Here is a 23859-nt window from a genome sequence, read left to right as displayed (position 1 = left end):
AGGCCAACTAATAAGAACGGCTTAAAGTGTTGGCTTATGTTTAGCTGCGTAGGCTTGCTTATGGGTAAGTTGTAAGTACACAGTGACATTACCATTTCTGTCAGAGGCTTCCAGAGGACTGCAGGTGTCAACTGCACTTGGCTGTGGTCTCCTGCAGAACACAATGCCTGTTCATCTTGCTGCCAACATTAGATCACACCAGTTTCAACTAAATCAACATGAAAAAAATGTAATTTTATTTTTTCTCCATTAAAAGAACAACTATAAAGTATTGTTAACTTCAGGAAATAATGAGTCCCAAAATCATACAATCTCATATAGTACTTTCTACTGCTACATGGTTTAACTTTGGGGTGTACTAGGACTAAGCTTCAAGCTTCTTTTTATGGGACACTCATAAACCTGCTGCTTATTGAAAGTTCAGATCTGCAATAATTTGCAGACTTCCAGGACATTACATTTTTAGGAAGGATCATCAGCAGTAATAAAAATGCAATAAAATGTAAAAAACGGTAATAAAAATGACAGTTTTAAAAGGTAGTATCTGTTTCAGTAGCACAAACTCAGATGTTAGACTGCTGAATATGTGCATTACTAATTCGGGAACTTTTTTATTTTAGCCACTGCTTTAAGACGAAGACATCATGGATGAATATGAAATCATTAAAAAAATTGGAGAAGGATCTTTTGGCAAAATATTCTTGGCAAAAGGAAAAGTGGATAATGAGCAGTGTGTTATCAAAGAGATCGATTTAAGTAAGGTAAACCAACAAAACCTGGGTGATAACAGTAGTTATTTACCTGATCATGTTAATTACATTTAGCAGGGGTATGAACTTGGGTTATGTTTTATCTCCTTTGTGGTTCCATATTCATTATATAGACTTAAACTTTCTGAAGACTGTACTCTGTGCTAATGTAGTGATTTTACAAGTGTAGACAAAATGCGTATTTTGATAGTGTATTTACTTTTTACTTCATCTTTGTACTTTCAAAAACTTTTCCCTACCTTCAGTGCCTGACACTACTTAATGCAGATTTTACACTAGAGGATTCAACTACAATGAAACTATTACCAATGAAATAACAAATCACAATCTTGTGATATGTTTCTCTAAACCTATTAATTTCCTTTCCCCCCTTCCATATTTTCAGGCTTGAGTAATTCACAACATTTTTCCAGTTCTCACTTATGTTTATGGCAGTTTGATTCATCTAATCTCATTTTAAATTTCCATTCTGCTGCTCTCAGCATCTGAGCTGCTTGGCTACACTCCCTTTCTAGGACAACAGGAGAAATACCTGTTTTTAGGAAGCTGTCGATCATGTGAACTTTAGAATGAGCTGAATCAGGCCATAAAAGTGCTCTCTTCTTTCTGTTGATCAGAGGCAGGTTAGGGTGAGTAGCTCAAGTATCAAAGAAATACCACTTCTGTATCTAGTTCCAGAAAGACAGGCAATTTCAGTGCGTGCCTACATGCTTTTGTCAGGTGTTTTGCTATTCTGGGCCACACTAGTGAATTTTTAATATATTAGAGAATTATAATAAAAGAATTAAATTTTATACATCAGTTTTAGAAAGAGCTGTATAACTGCTAGTTTCAAACCCAGAAAAATTGATATGCTAGTTATGGCAGCTGAAGAAAAAAATAGTTTCTCTCTACACTCATAACCAATAAAGCCCACACATGTCTAATCTTAGCTTTTTATGTACACAAAATAGAAAAATAGAAGTTAATAAAATATTATTGTGGATCCCACTCAGGAGCTGGATAGAGAGAATTACTACATGGAAGTCATAAGATTTTTTTTTATATGGTAGAATGTGTTTCATTCACTTTCTGATTTTTGAATCTTTGAATCTTATGTTTCAAAATTATTTCTTAAGAATGAGGGTAAGAAATTTTATAAATGTAAGAGGACATTTTGATGGGTGGATCCTCAGAGGCATGAACTTCTAAGAGGTTGTATTGATGAAAGTGTGATCACAATGAACCAAATAGAAGTTTTCCATTGAACATAACAGGGCAAAATTTGCCCAAAATGTTACAAGAACTTGTAACACCAGTAAAATGAAGGACTTTTTTTTTTCTTTTTATTCTTTTGAGATCACCCATATTAGAAATACAGAGTCATCTAGATCCTTATTCTTCAAATACTTGAGGGAAATTCAACCTCAGAGTTGAACTCTATCCATCAGCTAGCTTAGCAATAGCATGTGTGTAAGAAGTTCAAAGGTAGACATTTGCCTGCTTGTATAATGTCATAATTTCGCTTGACTTCACTAACGTTCCAATATATTTCCAAGCATACACTGCAAATTGGTACTTTACATTGTATACACATCATATTTCATAATATTTCTGCATCACCTGGTACACTGTCTTTTTGTATTTGTGGGAATGGTTTGATAACACTGTAACTATTTTTGAAAAGATTAAATATATCATTGCTAGCATATAGTTTCTTAATTCTTTGCAGCTACCTGTGAAAGAAAAGGAAGCGTCTCAAAAAGAAGTCATTCTTCTGGCCAAGATGAAGCATGCAAATATTGTAACCTTCTATGCTTCTTTGCAAGGTTTCTTCTTAACATTTTTGTTTTATTTGTGATTGTAGGACTGGAAGGCAGCAAAAGCAGCCTTGCTAATTTTGCCCAACCTTAAGCCTGTCCTCAGTGTCTGTCTTACCAGTGGGGATAGGTTCTAACTTCTAAAAATGAACCTGAGGTATCAAATTCAGTCATCACTTGCCCTGTTCATGTGTATGTGTGAGCTAAGGTATTGTGGCATAAATGCTACATCCTGCAGTGTCTGCGTGGTTTAAGCTGAACTTTAATCTTGGTCATCATAGGACTCCAAAGTTTAATGAGAATTTTTTGGGAGATTCAATAGAAGAAAAGAGCTTTTGAGTATAGCAAGAAATAGGTCCTGTTGGCCTTTTTTCTTGAGCCATATTTTGAGGTATCACTCAAGGATACAGAATTCTTCAGGACTGAAAGAGATAGAACAAAGTCTGTTCTCCATAAGAGCTGATTCCCTATATTTCTTTTTTTGCTGACAGCTGTCATAAGCAGTGCCTTATGAAATGAGTGCTATAGTTATGGCTTGTGTTAAAATTGTTTTCTGTGATCAGGACTGCAAATTTTTGAAGGGACACATAAATCTGGTGGTTTTCGGGACCCCAGAGAGGTAAGAATAGGGTGATTTTCCATATAACATAGTTCCTGTTGTTTATTTCTACTGCTTGGACACTGTCTACTTCTAATCTTTCCCCTAAGCCTAGCTGTATGCTTAGTAATTATTGGGGAACAATCCCAACTATGAAGCATTATGCTAAGCACAGCCTGTAAGAACATCTGTCTTTCTATCAGTGTGGTCTCTTGGGGGTTTTCTCATGTATTTAATATTTTGGTGAATCTCCATTTAAATGTATTTTTGTATCTTAGTTTTTGCATCAGGTTTCACTGGAAGTATCCGTTTTTTCTCGTTTACTCCTTGAAAGGGAGGAGTGGGTAGAGGATTAACTACCACCTTTTGGAAGAAGGACCATATAAAATAAAAATAATCTATTGATGTATTAATAAGTAATAAAGAAATAAAGGCAAAAATATACTTTTCCTTTTAGAAAAGAACAAGCTATATATTGTGATGGAATACTGTGATGGTGGAGACTTAATGAAGCGGATAAATATGCAGCATGGAGTGCTGTTTGACGAGGACCAGGTAAAAGAACTTCTCTTTAAAGGAAAGGACATATTATGTAAAACACGTGGTTTGATTTATCCAGTACTAGCTACTGTTTCTTTTCTGGTCTGTTAAAATAATTAAACGTTTTAAAGAAACTGGTAATCTTAATGGAAGTTTAGAGCTTGCTTTTTATACTACTTTAAGACCTTAAGTTAATTCATTATCATTATTTTGATGACATTTTTATCCCCGCTTCCTCCGATTGCTCCTTCCATCGTGGTTGCACATTTTCTTTGTAGTGTACTTAATAAGCCATAAAGACTTTCTTTTAAATGGTGCTGTAGCTTTCTGAAGGAAATTTTCTCTTATGTATTTGACTTAGTGTACTGAACTATGAGGTTGTTAAATCGTGCATAGTTTTCTACTTTTGCAGCCATAATGAAAATGTATGTAGAAACTACATAGATACTATCCAGTCTGTTAGTGGAAATATACTCTAAAGCACAGAAGTAGGAAAAAAAAAAAGAAGCAGTATTGTGACTTTTCTTTTTGCTTCAATAGTAAAAAAGGAACTCCTTGCTGTAGAAGTCAATTGGAAGTGAATTACTTCAGTAGTGATGAATTTTAAGATCCTATTGGGAGTCATACTAGAGGTAGGGAGAACATGAGAGAAAATAAAGAGAGGACAAAATTACAGATCATGAAAACACAAAAGAGAGAACCAACACTCACAACCCCCTTGACAATGAGACAAAATAATATATATCCAAAGAAAGGCAAATGAAGTACAGACATAAAAATGGATTATAGAAACTAAAGATAACATCTGCCAATTAAGAAAGGAAAGCAAATTGCCCAATAAAGCATTATGTTGTTAAAATATCTTAATATTTTCAAATGTATGCTTAAGAAAGTCTTATTTGTGGCATCATCCCTATTCAGGAAATCATACACATAATGTGAAGCATTACTGAATAGATTATTACTTGAATCAAAGTCTTTCGTGACCATCAATTTCCCTAAATAGAGAAGCATATAATCACATCGTAATTTTGTTTCTGAGTTAAGTCCAAAGGCCCTTATGCAATAAAACACATGTATATTTAAAGTTAAATATATGTTTAAGAGCTGTACTGTTCAAGGACAAAGGATAAACCTTTGTGCTTACTTAGTATGCAAGTATCTTTATAGCTCCCTTCTTTCACCACTCATTCTGTTTTTTTCTGGACCACATTGAGCAAGAGTACAAATACTATAACTGGGTGATATAACTTCCACCACTGTGGATTAAGAAGACACTTTCCAATTCTGTCTTAGTTGTTATTTGAACTCACTCATTTCTAAATAAAGGTCTAGTATTTTTTCTCTTCTTTGACGTGATTCTTCAGTCTTTGTTCAAGTATTTGTCTGTCACAGTCAGTGAAAACCTGATGGGGGTGGAAAAAGTGGAGCAGGGATCTCTTTCTGCTTAGCTTTGTGGTAGCACTAAAAAAGGAAAGGAAAAGTCTACTGCATTAATTGCAAAAATATTATTTTTACAACTTTACATGTATATGCTCTACGAATTTTAGATTTTATCATACCTTTTTTGTGTATTTCCGTAAGATGCCCCATTCGACATTAGTCACATGAATTTATAGATATCTTTTCCCTTTAACTTTCACTGCAGATTCTGAGTTGGTTTGTGCAGATCTCGTTGGGCTTGAAGCATATTCATGACAAGAAGATTTTACACAGAGATGTAAAAGCACAGGTAGTAAAACTGGTACTGGAGAGAGTGTGATTTTTGTCTTCAGTAAAAACAGGCCTAAGAAGCTCTGCCATGTTTAATTTTCACATACGAGTTTTGGTTTTATTTGCAGAACATTTTTCTTAGTAATAATGGAGAGGTAGCAAAGCTTGGGGACTTTGGCATAGCAAGGCAGTTGAACAGGTAAGCACCTTTTTTAATTAGTCTGTGACCTACACTAGGTAGGACTAGTTATGAGCGTTCAGAATGCAACCTGAGTGTGCAAATTGCTTGTGGATTGGGCTTGTTCAAGACGTCTGGGATACAAAGTGTCTGACACTATGATTTTTCTGCTATCCTAACACATGCCATGAAGTAAGAGATGTGTCTAGCCTAGTAGGATGATCAGAGGGCTGGAGCACCTCCCGTATGAAGACAGGCTGAGAAAGTTGGGACTGTTCAGCCTGGAGAAGAGAAGGCTGCGTGGAGACCTCATAGCAGCTTTCCAGTATCTGAAGGGGGCCTACAAGGATGCCGGAGAGGGACTCTTCATCAGGGGCTGTAGCGATAGGACAAGGAGTAATGGGCTCAAACTTAAACAGGGGAAGTTCAGGTTAGATATAAGGAAAAAGTTCTTTACTGTGAGGATGGTGAGGCACTGGAATGGGTTGCCAAAACAAGTGGAAAGTACTCCATCCTTGTCAGTGTTCAAGGCCTGGTTGGACAGAGCCTTGGGTGACATGGTCTAGGGTGAGGCGTCCTTGCACATGGCAGGGGGGTTGGAACTAGATGATCATAAGGTCCTTTCCAACCCAAACCATTCTATGATTCTATGGTGCTAGTAACTGGACTTTTGTTAGGTATAGGAGGTTTTCAGTGTATAAGCCTTTTTTTTCATTGTGTTTCATTAGTACTATGGAGTTTGCTCATACCTGTGTAGGGACTCCATATTATCTGTCACCTGAGATCTGTGAAAATCAACCATACAACAATAAAACGTAAGTCTCTGTCTTTCCTTCACATGCTTATGCATAAGGGCATGCAGGCACGAGATAACTTATTTTAGCAATATCATGGTTTAGATCAGTATTTCTGCAGGGCACTGGCAATTTCCCATGTGTCATCCTTGTGAAGTTTTGTATTACTGTGTACAATATTTATGTGCATCAACCATATACAGTAACTATGCTATACTGTACAACACTGTCAGTAATATTTTAACTCACAGTGTCTAGAATATAGTAATCACGTATCTGTTATAATTCATCTAAAGGCTTAATATAAATATATTTTTTGTTTTATAAAATTACTTGTACTTTAAACATAAACTTAAATCTAATTCTCTTTCAATACTCCTTGTTAGTAGTGGCATGAAATTTAAAATAGATGATTTTTTTTCCTTCGCTTTATCTGTTTCTCCATCAAATACTAAATTTCCTTCTGTGTTTCCAACATTTAGTAACCAATGCAAGCATGGATCTTTTCAGTTCCAAGGTTATGAATTTTTGATATGCTTAATTGTAATTTATAAAAATACACTAAAAGGAAAGCTGCTAGGTTGGCAATTCTGGAACTCCACAGTAGCTACTTGCAGGAAAGACAAATATGTCTGTGAATTTTAAAGGCTTACTCAGGCTTAACACAAAATACCAGATGAGAAGCACTGAAAAGTCAGGAGCCGAGTGAGCTAGACCCCCTTCTTTGTGTGTGGGATGTGATCAACAGCAAATGTTCTGGAGCCAAGACTAGCATCTCAGCTCTAATGTGCTGTTCACACAAGTTTACTCTCTTATTGTCTCCTTAACTAGCAACTCAGCTAGAGATGGCTTTGTCCTTCATCCTGCTAGGAATACTAAGCAGGGGGCCTACAAGGATGCTGGGGAGGGACTCTTCATTAGGGACTCTAGTGGTAGGACAAGGGGTAATGGCTTTAAACTTAAACAGGGGAAGTTTAGGTTAGATGTAAGGAAGAAGTTCTTCACAGCGAGGGTGTTGAGGCACTGGAATAGGTTGCCCAAGGAAGTTGTGAATGCTCCAACCCTGGCGGTGTTGAAGGCCAGGCTGGACAGAGCCTTGGGCGACATAGTTTAGTGTGTGGTGTCCCTGCTCATGGCAGGGGGGTTGGAATTAGATGATCTTAAGGTCCTTTCCAACCCTAACTATTCTATGACTCTATGATTCTATATCTGCCTTTTCCAGTGATAATGACAGTACCTAGTTAGGTATCGTAGAAACATTGGTACCACAACTAAAAAGAAGCGTCCAGTTGTTCTTTTCAGGGCACCTTAAGAAAAATTAAAATTTGCATCACTATTAATCTTTGATAGATAATGTTAATAAAACTGAGAGCTGAGAAGAGGTACTGGTTACATGTATGAAAATATTATAGTCTTTTCCTTGAAACTTTAATTCCTTTTTATTCACAGAGATATCTGGTCTCTTGGCTGTGTGCTTTATGAACTATGTGCACTGAAGCATCCTGTAAGTATCACAGAATCAGATCATTATTATATTATTAAAACAGATAGTGGACATCCTGGAAAAACTGTAGTAATAATAGTACTCATAGTCAGCCGCTAGACTTACTTTCAGCTTATTTATTGATATTAAAGAATGACTGCTAGTGCTTAATTTCTCACAGTGTGTCTGTTTTGTGCATATTAAAAGACAAAGTATTACACTGTATTTCTGCAACTTACGTATATATGTGTGTGTGTATACGCACATCAAATATATATTCAGTACTTTAGTAGGTACTAAAATCTTTCAAAGGACAGATGAACAATAAAAATAACTAAAGCCAAACTTCAAAGTTAGGCTTTAGTCATATAATTTCACTTATTTCTATTTAAAAATAGCAGTCTATACTTACTAAAGAGTTTGAAACCCACATTTTCCCAGAAAGCAGTTTGTGTCCCCAGAAGCATTTTCCTAAACATTTTGTTTTGCTTCACATACATTCATGTCAGAAAAAAATGACATAGGATCTTCAGGAAGCTGTATTGTTCTCAGCCTGAGCTGATCCTCGGATAATCCTCAGCCTATCAGTATTATGTGGAGAAGGAAACACTGCAGAGACTAATCCCAACAATAGGAAAAGTGTCAGAGACCTGCATGAAGCAGAAGTTGACGTTTTGCTGAGCTTGGATGGTGGAGAAGGAAGAGCAGCACTGATAGGGAGAGCAATTGTGCTGAGCTGAGAGCAAGGGGATACTGCTGAGGAAAATTTCAGATTTCACAAACCAAGAAAACATTAATGTTACTTCTTAGGAATATTAGGTGGTTTATTCTGTATTGCTGCCCATTTATTTAATTTGAAGGCAGGGACCAGATGCTGATGTAGACAGGAAATGCAAGTGAAGCTAAGGCAAATTTTGGCTACACCTCCTTCAAAATAGCCATGTCAATAAAATGGTAATTTTAGAAAGAACTTGCTTGGAAAATTATTTTTGCTGACTTATGAAGAGATCTGATGAACTGGGAGGGCTGATTCATCTGAGTGGCATCAGTTGTTAAAAATCATGATTGGTGCCTGAGAGAACACAGAATGTGGAGGCAGAGGGAGGTTTTGAAGGTGAACACTGGGAAGACTATGTATGCAGGTCTCTGTTTACAGCTTTTGGCAAAATAAAACTTGTTTCATTCTGGAAAAATTGCTTCTGTTCCTGTATGGCAGCAGAGTAGGAATAAAACTCTTCCAGGTCCAAAAGCCATTGGACCTTCTAAGTTGTGCAACTGAAACAAAGAGAATGTAACCACAAAATACAATCAGATAGTGGTTATATTAATTTTACACAGCAAACTTTAGTTAGTAGGAAAGGATTTGTGAGGAGATTGCATAGCACAGGGCTTCTGTCAGCAAGTATGTTTTTTCAAGTTTGGATGTCTAGTCTGTCATTTCCAACCAGGAGTACTTACTGTCCTCTTTTTACTGTTTGATTAAGTTTGAAGGCAATAGTTTGCACCAGCTGGTGCTGAAGATTTGCAGAGGCCGTTTTCACCCAGTGTCTCCCAACTATTCATATGATCTGAGGATATTAATTTCCCAGTTGTTTAAAATATCTCCAAGAGATCGACCATCTATCAATTCTATTCTAAGGAAGCCATTCTTGCAGAAGCTCGTTCTCAGGTATTTGCCCACAGAGGTAAGTGCCTGTACTGCTGCTTGCTGAAAGAAAATTGTGTTATCAGAGAAGTACAAACAGATCTATCAATCAGATACTTTTTTTCTTACAGCTAACACAGGAAGAACTCAGTCGCACTGTGATGCATGGAAAATGGCCTTCAGCATCACAGTCTGGAGCTAAGCTGGTACAAGGTAATATTAGTATTATTTAACATTAATTCTACACTAACATTTGTTAGTTACCGTGTATGTGATAGCTATAACTTTTTCCAGCAGTCTTTATTGCACATTTGGATACAAGAGTTTTGCACAAAGTTAAAAATAAAAACGGGAGAGAAGTGCAAGAGCAGAAAAATACCAAGCAGTGCATCTCTGTCCTGTTCAGGAAAAGACAGCTTTAAGACTAACTCATCAGCAACTTTCAGCTAGAAAAGCTGCTGTGGGAAAGTGCTGAAACATTAGTCTTAATTCTTTTAAGAAGAGAATTTACAAAACTGAGAGCCTTTGGTCTAGCTGCAGTTTAGGTCTGTCACATGAAAAACATCCTGACTTAATTTTACCAAGCTATGTGCAAAAATCTTTGCAAAGCATGTTTTTATTAAATAATAAAAATATTTTACAAAACATTATAAATTGGATAATTGCGAGAGACAATGAACTCTGTTTGGATTAGTGCTTGGATTCAGTGTTTGGATTTAGTGGTTATGCATGCACATTCTTAGAAAACATGAATGAGACTAAATTCTCTCTCTGTATGAACTGCTGAACATCTGGCATATTCTGGAAGCATAACCTTTTCCTCAGTCTATATTCTTCAGTATGTCATAATTATTCCTTAAATTTATCTTTGGATATTAAAGCAGTTTGAACAGGTTTGTGAAAATAAACCTATGTAGTTACTTAACTACACTATGGACTTCCCCCTTCTCCCCCTCCAAAAAAAAAAATGTTTTTTAGTACTGTAGGAACCCATGTTATTTTGCAAATTGCTTTCAATGAAGATTTGTCTGCCTTCAGGACTAGTTGAATTTGGACAAAGGCACCTGAATACCTAAATCAGTCATTTTAAAAAATATATATGATCATATACTCATAATTTTTATATATTTTGTCTCCCAGACATGATACTCTCACAGTCATTACTGAGGAGAGTTTTAAAGCTCAGTTAGAAATGACTTCATGCTAGCAAGGACACTACTTTTCATTATTGCAGCTGAAGTATTTGCAGAATACTGACTGACCAAACTGGAACGGTGTGTAATTGTACTCTCCTACATGGGGAACTGACAAGGTGAATTTTTCACTCTTCATCTCTTCTTTCCCAATTTCACAAGTACTACAACATTGTCTAGTGATTTGTAGAATACTGAGGGCTCAGTTTAGAAATGGGATGCCTAAACAGATACACGCCTAGCCTCCAATGTAACATGGGCATAAGAGTCGGACCTCCTGTTTTCTGTTCTTGGTACAAGTATGAAATTAGCATTTTAGTTTATAGAAGTCTCCTTTTTGTTGAGGGTGCTTTGCAAAACTAATCAATAAGATCCACTTTACATGAGTGTGACAAATCATGATGTTTTCAAAAGCGTGTCATTCTAAGAATTAAAGGCAGAATTCCTAGAAGGTGTGAAGCATGATGATGATAGTGATGATGATGAAAGGACAGGTTGTTAGCCCAACCTGTAGGTGTTGGGTGTATGCACCCTACTGTGGTTTGCAACTACATGATCACTAATCACATAGAGAACACAAAATGTAACTTTTTCATACTTTATTGTTAAAAAGCAGATAAACTTCAAAAAAGGAGAGTCCAGGCCCAAGTTTCTCCGGAATCTGGAATGGTGGTGCCTGTCAAGAAACAGGAATTATTTCAGAGAAATGAATGGAAACCTCCTTCAGGAGGGCAGCAGCCTGTTTTTCAGGTACTGTGCATCCACATTCTCATAATATTTAATCATCTTCAGAAGGCAAGACAGTCTGCTTGTGTATTCTCTAATCTGACACTTCTACACCAAGGGTACAACTTCCTTGCTTCAGACTCCCCACCCTGGTGTCAGGGACCTGAGATTCCTGGATGCCAGTCTTGCTAGTATAGACTGAGGCAAAAAAGGCATTTAGTACCCCAGGCTTTTCCATAGCCTGAGTCACCAGGGCGCCTGCTCCACTGGTCATAGTTGTCAAGCCTTTTACATTTATTCAGATGGCCTGATTTGTACTCCCTGTTGCTTGGGATTGCCATACTTCTGGATACCATATGTAAAACTTATTTCAATGAGGAATAAGATAAACACTTTTTGAGGTTACCTCTTCCTTGGGAACATTATTGGCAGTGGAAAATTTTCTTCTTATATAGATAGGAATTTATATTCTACTGTAATCTGTACTATACCATAGGTAGATAAGCCTGGTTTTAGTGTTTCTAAAAGGGAAAGCAGGGAGGAATAGTTATTTTATTTATCATCTATGGAAGGGATACTTAGATGATTTTTAATTTATTTAAAAGAATAAGCAAAATTCAGCATCTTTCTCATACACCATATAGTGTTTCCACCATGGAAACATTTGCCACGCTTATATCATGCAGTGGCACCTTCTCTCCATTGTTCCTATGAGAAATGGAAAAGACAGTCATCACAAAGTGGAAACACAGGGATGTTTCATCACAATAAGGGTGTTGAGAAATGAAAGGCAAGCTCCCACAGGCATATGATGAAAGAGACAGTGAAATAAAGTAGCACAGTGTTCCCCTGAAAGCAGCAATCAATGCGTATACTGCCCCAAACTACATCCCAGGTTCCCTTTGCTCTCAAATGTCAAAATGAGACTCCCCTGAAATAAATTCAGTGCTTTAGGCTTCAGAACAATGAAGTGACTCTAGGGCAATGGCACTACAGAGTACAAAGCTGATTGACTTGCACAACAGTATGGGTTGCTGCTTAATGACAGGAGTTGATGGAATAGGGGAGAAGGGAAAGACAATTGTAAGATTACATAAAGCCCTGGAAACTTAGGAAGTTTCTGGTTTACATGTGAAAGGATTTGGAAAACTTCCACCAACTGTGCTTCAGACAGTCTATGTTACTGTGTAACTTAAATTCCAGTGGACAGGAAGCTAATTCAAGCTTGTACTGATACAAATGAAAACAGGTAAATTAACATGCTTTATTATACTTTCAGCCACAGTCCTCCAGATTTAAGATGGCAGAAGAGCCAGAGAGTATTAGAGTATATGGCCATTATGGTCATTACTATGACAAGCTTGACAACTTGCAGAGCAAAGCTAATGCACCTCATGAGCTTTCTCATATCAGCCAAAGAGTTGAGGAATATTATAAACTAAAAGGACAAGTTGCACCTCCACCCCCACCACCTGACTGGTAAACTTTTCTCTGTTTATTAGTGGTGAACTGTCATGCATGTTTTGAGTTACCAGCCTTCCTGATTAGGTAACAGTGGACATGGATCATCCAGTATAATTCCTTGTTTGCTTGGTCTTTGATATTTTTCTTACATAAGGTTGTTGCACAACAACATAACTCCTGTTTCTGTGTATCCAGGGGTTCCTTCTGAATATATTGTTCTGATGTTTGACATTCATAATAAAAATGTCTCCCTAATCTCAGCATTTTATTGTGTGAGAAGTAAAACACAGGATTTTTGTAGGCTTTCTAGTTATATTAAGGATAAACACTGTCTTTCGTTCCCACTGGGATCAGATTGATAAAGACCACATGCAGTTCTCTACTTGAGGGAACAGAGTGAAAGGCAGGCCATGAAAATGTTGCTGCTTCTTTTTCCCTGCAGAGCTTATGTTTCAGTTTCAGACATAAAACCCCTTTCTCTAGCAGTTTGTTTACTCCAAAGCCTTTCTCTTACAAAGTAGAGGTACTTTATTACGTTGAAGATTGGCCATTTTAGGTCTGGATGAGCTTTGAAAACCTTGAGAAAGGAAGGTAAGGAATCTTTAATACTGTCTACTTTTGGATCCTTCTTTTAAATTTGGCTAAATCATTAGTTTTCATTCAATGACAACAGTGTTTAGAATGTTTCAGTTAAGGATCGTCAGCTTTAGAACATCTTGTCTGAGCTGAGTTTCTAGTGCCTTTTTTAAGGAAAAGTCAACTCAATTTGCCTCCTGGGGCACAAGTGGATTCTGAAGGTGGGAAGTAAAATAAACAGAAATTGGAGAGCTCCCTAGTGACTGCAGGTTATTGTCTACCAAAAAAAAGTAACCACAAAACAGGGGAAGAAGGAAATAGAAAAGTTGTTGAATATACAACCTCTGCTCTGACAATTTTCACTCATTTTGAGGGTCAGGAACACCAACTTTATTTTCATTATCACTTTCACATACCATCTATCAAATAAAAGGTGGAGAAGGACTTTGTTGCATTCTTCAGAAGAATGTAACTGAAGTCACAGGAAGGGGAATGTCTGAAATGGATATGTTTTCTTTTTCTGATTTTACTGTAGTGCCATATTTATACATATTTTATCCATATTTATGTAGTCATGCAGTACAAAGAAAGGTCTGGTTTTTTTGTATGTGATAGAACCTATAGAGAATTATTTGTGCAGAAGACAGCAGAGAATGTAAAATAAAATGTAGTATATGAACATTTCTCAGGCCTGCAGAATATCTTCAAAGGCGTTTTGAAGCTCAACAGTACAAGATTAAAGTGGAAAAACAGCTGGTAAGTAAATACTGAATCATAGAATAAAATCTGTAAAAGAAAGTGAATGAAAATCCAAATGATGGATTTGTAACAGCAAACTGTAACACTGACAGTGTAGAAAGTTCTGCTCTAGTGAACTCATTGATCTGCTCCACAATTATCATATTGAGGTTTTATTTTCTAATACAAAACTGTAGCAGTGTAAAATTCTACTGTAACATTTTCCTCCAAAAATACACACTTGACTTACTTCACTATTCAGTGGGACAGGGAGACTCAATTGAGTGAGCAGTGAAGAAATTCCTTTGCTTTGGGATTTATTTGTACATCCACAGGGACTGCGACCATCCTCTGCTGACCTGTATAATGACCAGACAGAACACCAGAAAATAAAGAAAGAGCATCTCAAAAATCATCAGCAGGACATGTCTAGAAAGAAGGAAATGAAAGAACAGGTAAATGAAGTATCTTCCTTAGCTACTTAAAGATGTCTTCTTACACTCCTTGACAGTAGCATTCTTCATGTAAGAGTTGATTCTTTTCCATCTGACCACTAGGAAAATGTAAGCTGTTTCCATCTGGTTCCATCTTACATAAACTACTGAAGACTTGCACAAAAGTTGATGTCCATGATAATTTCATAAACCATGGCCTTGGTCTTGATTTCACTTCTACTGAGATCAGAAGAGTTACATCACTGAATAGAGGACAATAGATCCTCTATTGCTGGAGGACAATAGATCCTCACATTTACAAATCAGAGAAAATAGTAATGCATGCATTATTCATCTATATATATTCATTGTACATAAGTCATGTGATGACATTTAAAATATGATATTATACCATGTGGTGCATACTACTTCCCTGGTGCATTATAATTTTGGGTGATTATTTTAAACAGGAACTTGATACTTTCCTGGTTTTGCTTTTGGGTGACAGAGAAAACAAACTGATACTTCTTTCTTACATGAACACACATAAATACATTTAACCTTTCTATGTTTGATTTATTAAAAAATGCAAGAATAAGGATATTAACTTCTACATAATGGTCAGACTTTGGAATAACAATATACTCATCATGTACACATTCTTCAGAGACTGTTGCTGTTTAGCTCCACAAAGTCTGTACTAAATATGCCAAAAAATAGGAAGAAATTTTACAAATTAGTCCAATTGTAAGATGGGCAAATTGGGATAGACTCTCATAAAACACTATGTCGTGACTCTTTATAAATGGAGATGTCCTTAACACAAAAATTATATTTTAGCCATATTTGAAGTTTTTGCACCAAAGCAAAAAGGAAGGAGCATCCATAGGAATGTTGAAGCTTCTGGAATAAAAGATTACCAGGTTTCATTTAATTTTGGGGAGCAGGTTGCAATACAACAAATATTACGTAATTTTTTGTCCTGATTTCCAGTCCTCTGTTTTTGGATTGCAACCTTGGCATCATTACTTAGACAGTCCTTAGATTACTCTTGGAATTAGCTGGTTTAGATATGATTCTACAGAAAAGCTGGCATGAAACAGTCTGAAAAGCTTCAAAAAGGTTAAAGTTTGGAAAAGTTAAAACTCAAAAATGTCCTCTAATATGAAGTAGCAAGCAATCTTTAAATTTGGCTGTAAAGGACACATCCCTTTTTCTCATATGTACACAGTTTGATATCCATAGAATATTTTGTTTAGCTACTGTTATTTCTGTATGTATTTCTACCTTACTGTTCTTTAACAGCAGTACCTGAAACAATTGCAGAGAATTCGAGAAGAATACCACAGCGATATAAAAGATTTCAGATTCAGAGCAGGTGTGCTCCAGGTAACAGAGCTCAAACACGCACACACTCGTCCACGTACACCCTTTTTCTTTGTGAAGTTAGTACATGTGATTAGAAATTGAAATTTTATAAAAATGTTCCCTAGGAGAATCAAAAAATACAAGATAAAACTTATCTTGTGAGGCCAGGGAAAGCAGAGGACCAGTCTGGAACCGAGGATACAGCTGGAACAGGAAAAGAATCACTTCAGGTATCGGTACCATCTCCTAGTCTAAACATAACTTCTTGTGCAGGTCCTTAATGGTCTTTGATTCACTCTCTGTGGCAAATATGAAGAATGGTAAAGCTTAAATCTTATCTGATACTTGCACTGTATGGGAAAATCTCCCTACGTTCCCTTCATGAATAGCCTGGAAAGTTTCTTTGGCCACGTCCTGACTTGTTTTGGTAATTATTTTTCATCTGTAAATGTTAGGATGTACTTTTACTTGATTACTTTTTGTGGTTTCTTTTCCTTGCTCTCTGACTGAAGTTAAGAAGCCACTCACAGTGCGAATCTTTATGAGAATTTTATGCAGAAAATGTAGCACTTCGTGACAGCCCAAAGTAGCACTGTGTCAGAAGTTAGAATCCAGTTTTATGTGGAGTCCTTACTTAAACAAAAATCTGGGAGAAGCAGGAGGAAGAGGCAGAGTCAAAGCTTTCCAGCTACAGTACTCCTTCACTTCTTTCTCCGCAAATACTACTAAAGCAGCTACTGGAATGGAGTTTCAGAATTGTTCCACTTTTACTTTGCAATATTGACATTGAGAACACCAGAGGAGGTTTCCAAACCACACGGACTTCTGCAACAAGAAGTCCACTTCTCTTCAAGTGAAATGAATGAAAGTCTCAGTTGATGCAAATTAGCCTTAGCGTGCAAATACCCAGTATAATCTGAAGGGAAAGCAGCCCTGATCTAGCTACTAGGATTCTTCAGTCAGGATTTGCCTTATGTGTTGTAGGACTATTGCACTGTTCAGCCTGAGTCATCTTGAATATGATCCTAAAAAATAAATTATGTAGTATTTATTTTTTGACACAATACTGTATCCTCCAAACACAGGTTTTTGAAATATCAGTTTTGCACTTTATGCAAGGTCTTCAATTTTTCTTTTTGTCAGATAAGCCGGAATTGGCAAATAATGGAATATTCTTACAAATATATGTACAAGGAAATCAGTGACTACATTTATGACTTACACAAGTCTTTTTTTCACAGGATATATACATATTTTGATTCCAAAGAGTGCATTTTAAAGTTGGATTTTTTTTCTCCTTCCAGGACATGGAAGAAAACTTTAAACAAGTCAGACTCCAAGATAGGCAAGACCAAAAAATCTTGGAAAAGAAACATAACACAAAGGTATCCATCCTCATTGTTGTACTTTTTTTCCATTTTCTTCTTATGTCTGTGCATTTCAAATGATTGTGTTATCATGGTAGCTCTGGAAATCAAGTTATCTGAGAGTCAGTCAGGAGTGGTCTACTCTTTGTTAAAAGTTTAGATGGAAGATAGAATCACTAAGAAAATAAATGAGCTTTTCTGATAATTTGAGGGAGGCTTCCTTTAGATATTCCCAGATAGTAATCAATCCCTACCTACTCATCTTTATACCAAACTGCACTAGTAGCATATGGGAACTCATGTTTAGTCAAAGTTTAAGTGAAGTCAGTCTGCTAATTTTTTAACATTTTGTTATAAAACATTATTCTCTACAGTGCTTTTTAAATTCTAGAAGGGGATGGGAGTTCAATGGAAATGCACGTAAGATATCAGGAAGGTTTCTGACCATAAGATCATTGTGAAGTGAACTAAAGGTCTTTCGTGAAATACTGCAGAGAAGCAGTACCGTATTCAAATTTTAATACTCACTGAGAACCAGCTGTAAGAACCAACTGTTGGGTATAGCAAGGATTTGAATTAAATGATTATCAGAGACACCTTTCCTTAAAATAAAAAATGGATGCAATCATTTGAAAATAGCCATAAACTATATCTAGAGAAGTCTGCTTTTGTCCAGTTTGTTCTACTCTGATCTTGTTAAATAGAAGAAAAATATTGTTAAATAAAAGTTATTGTCAATGCAAGAATAATTTTCAAGTTTGTACTTCCATATAAATTGTGTACATTTATTTAAATGTTTTTATTTAATAAAATGAATTAATGAAGTGTGTGATTTTTCTTTAGGGAGGTGTAAAGTTTGAAATTAATTTGGATGTATGTGTTCCTGAGGAAGAGGGTGTGCAAGAAGCAGAGGTAGTTATATTCAAAGCATTTACATTAGTAATCTGAAACCACACCAGTAGCTCCATGATCTAGAGTTTGTTTCCATTACCTTCATCCTCTGCTTTCATTATAATGGCGCTTCCTATGGAGGAATTGTTGACATATTGCATATATCTGACCTTCCTCAAGAGGATAACTGCTTAGAAGAAAATTGGATGATATCTGGGTCTATCTTTCACATGGTAAATGACGAAGGAGTGCAGATACTTAAATTTTGTAAACGGGGCTTAAAGGGAAGAACTCATCTCAAAATTGAGCTGTTCTGCAAAAGCCGAATTTGATTTGTAAGTTATTTTATTACACTTCTATTTCTTTTCACTAGTATTGTGTCACGAAGCTAGAATAATATTGCAATGAACCAGATGTTATTTAGGAAAATGTGGAAGTGAGACTACAGACAACATTATGGATTTCATTTATTAAAATGACGTTTGTGGCTGATCAATGTAATAGCTGCCTACAAAGATTTTTATTAGGATATTAGAATTTTGTAAGTGTTTGTAACAGCTACATCAAAAATACAACTTCTTTTAGTATATATATTTTTTATTTCTAAAGCGCTTTTTTGTCATTCTGTTGTTTCCCATCTCTGCAGAGTCCCATGCAGCACCTCTGATACACAAATCAAAACACGATTTTTGAGTTCTGCTGCTTCACTTTTTGTTACACAAATTTCCTCTGCATACATAAGGATAGTGAAAAGTGATTTGTTAATGTACCATATGTATTTTCTCTTTCCAGAGTAACCTATTGTTTTTTCAGGTACCAGATAAACTCGGTGAGACTTTAACTTTTGTGGATGGTGGGAATCTTAAGGAGAAATTGGTGGAAGTTTATGAGGATCATGTGAAAAGAGCTTTGGAAGAACTATCTGCATACCAAACAGGTATTTCTTGGGGAATGCAATGATGAGTATTTATCCTGAAAATTACATAGGAGTTAGGTAAATTCAGTAACTTTAACCTATAACAAGTTTATCTGATGAGCTCTCTCTTGATATCAGACCATATTATAATTACACTTAAATCTACTGTAAAAGAAATAACTTTGCCTACCCTTTTTCTTCCCGTAAGAGTCCAATGACATAGATGATAGGAAAGAAAACAGAAAACATTGGCAAGCTGGAGCCCCTCAGACACTACTGAAATTCTCAGCCAATGCTGATCTCACATCTGTATATCCTGCTATGGCTGCAAATGAACTTGGTAAGAAAGTTTTGGTTTTCAGTGAAAGTAGGGAGCTGCTAAAATTCACCCAGGCTATTTGCAGACCTTGGCCAAAACAATTCCATACCAGAATAATCACATGATCTGACAGGCTTTTAATTGCAGGACTTCATAATAACTGAGGTTATTGTATGTGTTAAACTGTAGAATACAGTTGTCATTTTCCCATTTAATATCGCAATCATGTTGTGCTGCTCATACATATTAAAAGGGCTGAATTTAATGAATCACTCTGTGGCCTGGGTAACAACAGCTAAAAAAGCCAGTCTGTCCAACTTTCTCAGGCCTTGAGCTGGCACAAGAACTAGGGCAGTCAGTTGCCAATGTCATCCCAGGGTGTGACAGAGTTCTGTTTTTGCACTCCATACACTAGTGTTGCCACACAGCCGCGAGTGCATGCTCACACAGCTACGGCTGTGGGGATGCTCCATTTCAGAAGAGGCTGATGGCAGGTTTGTTACAGTACCAGTACGTATGTTCTCAGGCAGCCAGGTATCTCCAGTGACTGGTTGCGGCAACCAAGGAGCTCTTCCAGCATTCAGCATACTCCCAGAACCCCAGATACCCAGAAATAACCTGAAGAATTTACACAGATGGTGAAGACAAAGCAAAATATTAGAATCACAGAATCATAGAACAGTTTGGGTTGGAAGGGACCTTCAAAGGTCATCCAGTCCAACCCCCTGTAATGAGCAGGGACATCTTTATCTAGATCAGGTTGCCCAGAACCACACCCAGCCTGGATGTCACCAGGGATGTGTCTTGAATGTCTCCAGGGGTGGTGCATTCACCAGCTCTTTGGGCAACCTGTGCCAGTATTTTACCACCCTCATTGTAAAGAATTTTTCCTCACATCCAGCCTGAATCTCCCATCCTTTAGTTTAAAACCATTACCCCTCATCCTATTGTAACAGGCCCTGCTAAAAAGTCCCTCTATTATTAATATGCCACTTCTTGTTCATTCTGTCTCAGACGAAAGAGAATAGGGCACAAAAGAAATAGGAACTTCTTTGAAGCGTTTTCAGCCCCAGGATGCCAACAAGTTTGCGAGTAAGGACTGCTCAATGAATTAAGCCTGTCTAAGCAGTTACTTGAACATTAAAACTGATGTTCAAAATTTTTGGTGATAAATAGTCCAAACTATTTTTTCTCTACAGTATTGATCAGATCAAATACGTATAAAAAATCTCAGGAGTATTTCATAAACCTGAGAAAAAAAAAAATAGGTTCCAGCATTACCCAAAGGGAAGAAATCAGTGTCAAAACTAGAAAGTGTGAATCTGACAAAAGACAGTGTCAAGCTACATTCATGCTTTAGTGACCTGAGAACCATGCTGTTCTCCAGCTGACCATGCTGTTCTGCCTGAAGACATCCCAAGAAACAGGAAGCAATGGAAACGAACACCACCAGGGACATTCCTGAACATCTTAGTCAAAGCAGAGCTATCTAATGATTCCTTCAACCATCTTGAAGAAGAAATAGGTAGGATGTTTGTTACAGTAAATTCTGCAAGCTTTTCTTTACTGTATTATTTCTTCTACCACTGGCAGCTGGTCTTTGATGAGAACCATCATTTTGAAGCAGTTGGCAAAGTAGAAGAACAAGGGCAGCCTGTCCCAGTAGCCACTGCTCTGTCCTGTAGCAGGGAAAGGCCTGTTTCAGGATGTCACTGTTTTCAGTAAGCAGGAAAATGGACAAGCCATACTTACTGGCTCTTACTTTCATATGTAATTCTTTTATTTGCTTGAGTGGACAGAGGTAAGCTACTACAGCTAGCACATTGGCAGGTACCATGAACCTGGATCTAGCCCCTGCAACTGTTATGGTTGCAGAACCCTGTAAAAAACATGCAAATACATGTATTTCCGTAGAACAGCTGTAAACTGTAGTACACGGTGACTGAAACTCCACTGGTGTCTTACTTTACAAGGTGGTCCATGCTGATACCACTGACACTAAAATAGATTTGAGCTCACACTGCAATGCACTTTCCCAAAGTAATAGACTGTTTTAAAAATGACATTTACTTTGCAGCAAAGTTGTTAGCTAAAAAACTTGAGAGTGTTTTCCACAGAAAGACACTGTAAATGTATCCAGACATTATGGTTTTATGCACAGTTGCCAATCTACTGAATGTGTAATTGGATGATGGGACTTTAAGGCAGGCAAACATGCCAAGTTTCAACAATTTTAATGGATCGTGAGAAATACCTTTCATTTGCAACTGTGCAGTTAGCACTCTCCTGCTAATTATGCCTCACATACATATTTTCTCGTAGCATAACAAGCTCTTTCAGAACTGCACCATTCTGAAGGCTAAACCAGCTAAATGTGCCAGCTAAATTCCTCTCCTAAGACTAGCTTTATTGCCTATAAATTAAAAAAAGAAACAAAACCACCAAAAAGCCTCAACAAACTTAAATTCAAACCACTTTTCACAAATGTCTGCAGTTCATAGGACTAAAGCAAGAATAAGTCACACAGGTATTCTAGTTGCTGTTGCTTTTATCAATTAGATTTATTAAAACACGATACTCTCTCAAACCCAACAACAACTCTTAGCACTGTTATCCCACCTTCAGGTTAGGGTCACCCTTCAGTCTTGAAAGCGAGCATTTTTAGGTAACCATAACTACATCCAAGTATAATTTTCTGTCTTTCCCAAGTAGTACTCCCCTAAGTTTTCCACTGAAAATGCAGATCCCTGTATTGGGAACTTAAACATACTAACATCAGATTGCCTTTCTTACTTAACTTTTACAGTCCTTTGGTTATGGTCTACAAACACACTAGGTTCCACTAAGCAGAAGTTACAAACCACTAACTAAAAGGTGTGATCAAGAATAACAGAAGCCTGGTATTTACATTGTTGTGATGTAAACAACAGAAACATTGAAGCAGTTACCTATTTGCTATTATTTTACATACACTTTTGCAGTTAGCCAATACACAAATGAATGTTTCTCTTCCTCTCCAGAAGGGAGGTTAACTATGGTGCCTCCTAAAGAAAACAAGGAAGATGATTCAGGACCATGCTCTGCTTTTACTGTTGATGAAGGCAGACTTGAGCCAAGATCAGATGGTGAAGACACGTAAGTCAAGCTCTTCAGAAGAAAAATTCATGGAAGTGAATGGTTTTAATGAAATGACAGGTTGCATTGCCTAAAGCTTTTCTTCTGTTGTTTTAATTTCGTACATGAATAAAACTTACTTGTTTTACAGACTCTGCTAATTTAACTGTTAGTTCTGTAAATTATTGTGTCACATGCCAACACTGTCATTAAAAATGTTATGCAGAAGTATTAATGTTCTTTCACCTTACAAAGACAGGTAAACAATCTCACAGAGAAAGAAGAAAGAGTTCACATTATGTGTGTCACTTGTATGGTCTTTGTAAAATGTTTTAAAAAAACCTCAAAGGCCTTGAAAGGAGAAAGGTTTGTAACAAAGATATATTTAATTCATAGAATTATCTTGGTTTACTTTACAGAAATTTTGAAGATTCTGAAGATGAACTCAGACATGAGCTGCAGGAATCCCTGGAAAAAGTGGCAGCTTCTCCAGCAGAGAGAACCACGGAGCCTTCCATTCTTTCAGTAAATAAAGGTCAAGCAGATGAAGAAAAGATGCGTTTACCTCACAAACTACTTGGAGGATCTGATGATGATGATTTAGAAAATAACCATGGTTCATTTAGTGTTGACACACATAATGAAAAAGGCAAGCAGGAAGCAAGAGCTACCTAGAACACCGCCACTCTTACTGTTTCAAAACTTGCTTGAGATTTCAGCCACATCAGTGACAAGATTTAAAGATAGCAGATATTAAATGCCAAGTAAATCAACTGCTTTTCAACAGTGCTAAATGCTCAATTAAAGTTAATAGAAGATTGATAGTAGTTTGTTTAAAAGGACAAAAATCAGGCTACTTTTCAGGTGTCTAACTGTTGAAAAATCCTCTCCTAGACTGAAATGCATTTTCATCTATTCTAAACTACCTGGGACATCTCTGTCAACACTTGCTTGAGCAGATTTCTGGTTGCATACTCTCTTTAGCCGTGTTTGTATCATGTAAGAAAGTCTCCTAGTCAGTATACTGTATTTCCCTAGCTTAATCACCTTCTTTTTTAAGAAGCTTTTCCAGCTTTTCATGATCTCTATGTACTGCCAATACAGCTTTGTAATCCGTAATTTAATTTACATGGTACTGACCATACATAAGTATCACCAACTGCTCAGCAGTTTTAATCAGTAGCAGTTAAAGGGTTTATTAGCACCCTGAGACTTGTGCATTCCCCAATTCCT

The 23859-nt window shown here is 36.8% G+C and overlaps 1 protein-coding gene across 1 annotated transcript; it reads left to right on the top strand.

The window, feature by feature from the left end:
* The first annotated feature begins 618 nt into the window (after window positions 1–618).
* On the top strand, window positions 619–23301 carry NEK5 (NIMA-related kinase 5). Its single transcript, XM_010024887.1, has 22 exons — window positions 619–761; window positions 2482–2578; window positions 3625–3722; window positions 5356–5439; window positions 5549–5619; window positions 6327–6413; window positions 7842–7896; window positions 9360–9560; window positions 9661–9733; window positions 11327–11463; window positions 12719–12918; window positions 14169–14235; window positions 14553–14672; window positions 15957–16040; window positions 16145–16249; window positions 17324–17404; window positions 18230–18298; window positions 19091–19214; window positions 19402–19533; window positions 20900–21037; window positions 22563–22647; window positions 23046–23301. Exons 1-22 carry the CDS (start codon window positions 645–647, stop codon window positions 23299–23301), a joined length of 2481 nt encoding a protein of 826 aa, XP_010023189.1. The 5' UTR covers window positions 619–644.
* Window positions 23302–23859: the final 558 nt, after the last annotated feature.

The sequence above is a fragment of the Nestor notabilis genome, unplaced genomic scaffold (assembly GCF_000696875.1).
Source record: "Nestor notabilis isolate BGI_N333 unplaced genomic scaffold, ASM69687v1 scaffold12002, whole genome shotgun sequence".
NCBI lineage: Eukaryota > Metazoa > Chordata > Aves > Psittaciformes > Psittacidae > Nestor > Nestor notabilis.
Note: the sequence above shows the minus strand (reverse complement) of the source record. Positions and strands in the feature narration are given on the sequence as shown.